We start from the raw sequence: 4950 nt of genomic DNA, 5'->3' as shown, positions 1-4950 counted from the left end.
GGGGGAGGGGTGGTGGTATAATATGCTACGTCGTGTCATCTCTTAAAGTCAGGTTGAAGGTCTTGGTATAATGCTTAGATTGTAATTGAATGCCTAGGTATATCCTATATGAAAGGTATGCTGTACCGTGTGAGCTCATAGAGTGAGATGGAAGGTCTAGGAATGTTATACACATGCTTGTATGCTGTACCGTACCGTGTCATCTCGTAGAGTGAGACTGAGATTGAAGGTCTAGGAGGAATGTTATACATGATGCATGTATGTTGTACCGTGCGATCTCATAGAGCGAGATTGAAGGTCTATGAACACACATGCTTGTATGCTGTACCGTGTCATCTCATTGAGTGAGATTGAGATTGAAGGTCTAGGAATGTTATACTTATACATGATGCATATATGCCGTACCGTGTCATCTCGTAGAGTGAGATGGAAGGTCTAGGAATGTTACACATACATGCATGTATGGTGTACCATGTCATCTCAAAGAGTGAGATTGAAAGTCTAGGAATGGTATACATGCATGCATGTATGCTGTGCCGTGTCATCTCGTAGAGTGAGATTGAAGGTCTAGGAGGAATGTTATACATACATGCATGTATGCTGTACCGTGTCATCTCGTAGAGTGAGATTGAAGGTCTAGGAATGTTATAGATTCTACATGCATTTATGCTGAACCGTGTCATCTCATTGAGTGAGATTGAAGGTCTAGGAATGTTATAGATTCTACATGCATTTATGCTGAACCGTGTCATCTCATTGAGTGAGATTGAAGGTCTAGGAATGTTATAGATTCTACATGCATTTATGCTGAACCGTGTCATCTCATTGAGTGAGATTGAAGGTCTAGGAACATGTAATACATACATGTATGCTGTACCGTGTCATCTCATTGAGTGAGATTGAAGGTCTAGGAATGTTATAGATTCTACATGTATATATGCTGTGCCGTGTCATCTCATTGAGTGAGATTGAAGGTCTAGGAACATGCTATACATACATGCATGTATGCTGTACCGTGTCATCTCGTAGAGTGAGATTGAACGTCTAGGAACATGTTATACGTGCATGTCGTCCGTCACGTCATTAAGTAAGATTAACAAAGGGCGCGACACACACGTCCCAAGATCACTTCCGCAAACACCCCCAGCGTGACCCAGCATGTGTGGCCGGCGGCCGGGGCTAGAGTCTAGGCCCAAAACTGGCTGTTGCACTTCGTGATAAATTTTATCACTGCTTAAGTGGACAGTGGTGAGACTATAAAGCCCCCCCCCCCCCCTAACCCCCCTCTACCCAACACAATGGATTTTCCAATGTGAATTATGACCATAGTCCTAGATAGTAGATGCAGACAGCAAGTTCCCAGAAATAGACATCCCCAAGATAACGCACAACACGTTCAGTAAACTGACAGTTCTGTTCCAACGTGTGTTGAATTCGTAGGTTTTAGAGTTTGTTGGTGGGTGGTTGGCGGGTGCTCTAGTGCGGTTAGCTTCTTCTTTCCTATCACACATCTATCGTCCTTATTCCTCCTCCTTCTTTTTTATGTTTGTTAGCCTACTCTCTTGTAACACCTTCTTCTGGCGCTCATATGGCCTTATGCAGTTGCGAGCGCCCTAAAACCTCTACTAAAACTAAACTAAAGAGTTTGTTTTCATGTCTTGGTAAGAGTTTTACGGTTGGACTTCTTGCGAGTAGCTGCAACACAATTAGGTTAAAAATGAAAGTGCCGAAGATTTGAGGTGTTACAAGAGAGTAACATCACAAAAAAAAGAAGGAAGAGAGATAAGGACGATATTATATTATGTTTGATGGGAAAGAAGGAGCAAAGCACATCACGGTGACACCGGTCAACCATGGCACAATATTTTAGAGTTTCATAAACATATAAATAAATGAATAAATAAATGCGCTCTGATAATTTTATCTTCTAAAATCCAAGTGTGAAACAATGGCAAGTTGCATAGACAAATGAAGAAAGGTCTGTTCAAAACAGAAAGCCAAACGGTTTAGATGGGGCTCTCCTGGCCTAGGGGTTAAGGTGTTGGCTTCTCATTCAACTAGGTCCCGGGTTCGAATCCGGGTAGCGACAGCATGGTAGCGACCGAAAAAAATTATTCTCTAAAATTGTCTCCTTTCACCTCCTTTCCTGCTCTCTAACAGTGTTCTGTCGTCTGCTTTCGTCTCCTCTTTCTGCCTCCACCCCTCACCTTCTTTGCCCCCTCCTCTGGGCTCCAGACTCTTTCTGCAGCCTTTCAACTGCTACTCCTTGGCTCCTTCTTACTGCCGTCTTTCAGTGACACCCCTAATCTTCTGGTAGAAAATATCTACTCCTAGTCTTCTCGGACAAGGGCGAAAATTCTCGGAGGGCCCATGTGCAAGTCGCTCACGTTTAACTTTAAGATTTCCTACCAACTGAAAGTTTAAAGGTTTAATGTTTCCCGCGCGTTCATATGACCTAATGCAGTTGCGAGCGCCGTAAAACACTCACCAAAAAAAAAAAGAAAAGAAAAAAAGATTTATATGACGAACTGAACTCAACTGAACCAGGGATTGGGATGGGTGTCTTAACTCTGACCAACCACAGCAGTTTGAAATTGAGAAAGTCTAGCTTTAACCGTTACAATTGTATTTCCTTCGACCTCATGAAGTAGCCTTGTGTGATGAACGTTTGAGCCGTTGTGTGTAAAGGGGGCATTACACGTTCAGTTAAAATTGATGGTTTTCCGTCCTCTCAGTGAAAAAGAAAATAATACAAGCGCTGATGCAATCTTTGCAAAAAGATTTCTTCGTTTTAAATGATGTTCAAAATCCAGTAAGAAAAAGAGTCACTTGCGAGCCACTGTGTTAAGTTTGAGACAATTGTTCCGAATTTGACAATATTTTTACGATAGATAGGGCATTGATCTAGTTTTCAATAACTTGATAAACGAAAATTCTGTCATTCACAGGCAAAAGACAATCTTGCTGCCCTGCCGGACAGTCAACCTCAGGTGCAGCCCGCCGACGATTTAAAATATGAAGAAAGGTAAAAATTACGAACGTATTTAAAATCACGTAATGTCGTAAAAACAATACCAACATGCGAACGAGCGTTTAACAAAACGACTTATGGGTGATCTTTGTCCTTGCTGGACCATAAAGATCACAACAAAAGATGGGGTGGTTGGCGGATGCTCTGGTGCGGTTTGCTTCTTCTTTCCTATGAAACATCTATCGTCCTTATCTCCACTTCTTCTTTTTTATGCTTGTTACTCTCTTGTAACACCTCTAATCTTCTGGCCCTCATATGACCTCTTATGCAGTTGTGAACGCCTTAAAACTCGCACTAAAACTAACTAAAACAAAAAAATGTAGACTGCATCACGAAGTACATGTACACGTAAAAAAAATAATAATAATTTCTTATCACAGAGGGCGGCGAACAGTCAGTTTCAACTGAACGTGCTATACCCCCTTAACTTCTTTTGTTTACCCACGCTAGCACCGCGAACTGATTACAGGCACCAGAGATAACAAGGAGGGGGCGGAGCTACGCTCGTCGCCTTTACTCATTTGCATGTGATTGACAACTGATAACGGACTAAACATTCTATGCGCATGCGTGTACCATTCACCGGTCTTGTCAAAGGGGCTGGAACCTCCATAACTTTGTAAACAAAACGGCCCAAGATAGCATTGTTCAAGGGTGTGTGTGCCTAGTGCGCTGTGAGATCACGGCTACACGACACAGTGAAAAGCCGCACATGTGCCTTGTGGAGTAGACTACCCCCGGCTTGTTCAACACCCGGCTTCATGATAGTGTTGGACTTCGGTGACTCAGAATTTCGATTTGATGTGTCTTGTTTCAGTTACGCCTACTGTTGGATGTTATTTCTTCATCAAGTGTGTTAGTGTTGTGGGTGGTACTTCCTTCCTTGTCGCCGTCCTTGTGAATTATTAGATTAGTATTGAAATAGTATTAGCCTTGTAGACCTGGTGGACTGGATATTCTCGACTTAGACTTAGACAAACGATTGAATTACTGTTTGTTCTTCACAATCGAAAGTCAAAAATCAAAAGTGTGTTGCCGTTTATTTCGTTCCTGTGGATTTTGTTTTCATGGTGTTTGAAATCATGGGTACCCCGTGCGACAACAACAACAAGCAAATCCAGGGTGTGTCGGGTACCCCGAATGAAGGTAAGCTGAGGGCTCTTATGGAGAAAACCGGGTACCCGATGGTTCAAGAGAATGGGCAGAGGAAACTAGGACCGCCACCTGGTTACGATGGCCAGGTTCCCGAGAAGGGTTGTGAAATCTTTATCGGAAAAATACCACGAGATATGTACGAAGATGAGATTGTGCCCGTATTTCAAAACGCGGGTAATATTTACGAGTTTCGGCTCATGATGGATTTCAGCGGTAGTAATCGAGGGTTCGCCTTTTGTACTTACTGTAAAAAATCCGAAGCGAAAAGAGCAATAAAGGAATTGAACAATTTTGAAATAAGGAAAGGCAGATTTCTTGGTGTTTGTGCGAGTGTAGATAACTGCAGACTCTTTGTTGGTGGAATTCCGAAAACCAAGTTGAGAGAGGAAATTCTGACGGAGATGGCGAAGATGTCCGAGGGAGTTGTCGATGTAATTATGTATCCCCATGCCGTCGACAAGTCGAAAAATCGTGGGTTTGCTTTCGTGGAGTACGAGAGTCACCGAGCTGCCGCAATGGCGAGGAGAAAGTTGATTCCAGGTCGAGTGCAGTTGTGGGGGCACACGATAGCCGTAGACTGGGCGGAACCTGAGCCGGAGACGGATGAAGAAACAATGGCGACGGTAAGTGAAGTGAAGTGACCGCACCGCAACCGCTGGGTTCTCTTGAACCAGGCCAGGCCCAGGCAGGTCTGATTGTTTCGGCAAGTTGCGCAATCCACCCCTCCTTTACGATCAGCAGGTTTGAACTATCTTCTCTCCCCC

The 4950-nt window shown here is 43.4% G+C and overlaps 1 protein-coding gene across 1 annotated transcript in view; it reads left to right on the top strand.

Annotated features, from left to right (window-relative positions):
- Positions 1–3387: 3387 nt before the first annotated feature.
- Positions 3388–4950, top strand: part of LOC101864249 (APOBEC1 complementation factor) — a gene marked incomplete in the record, with an annotated part of 35414 nt that continues 33851 nt past the window's right edge. Inside the window, 1 exon segment of the mRNA XM_013086647.1 lies at positions 3388–4809. Within this exon segment, the coding sequence (XP_012942101.1) occupies positions 4099–4809 (711 nt within the window).

The sequence above is a fragment of the Aplysia californica genome, unplaced genomic scaffold (genome assembly GCF_000002075.1).
Source record: "Aplysia californica isolate F4 #8 unplaced genomic scaffold, AplCal3.0 scaffold00489, whole genome shotgun sequence".
NCBI lineage: Eukaryota > Metazoa > Mollusca > Gastropoda > Aplysiida > Aplysiidae > Aplysia > Aplysia californica.
This window is presented reverse-complemented; position numbering and strand designations above follow the sequence as displayed.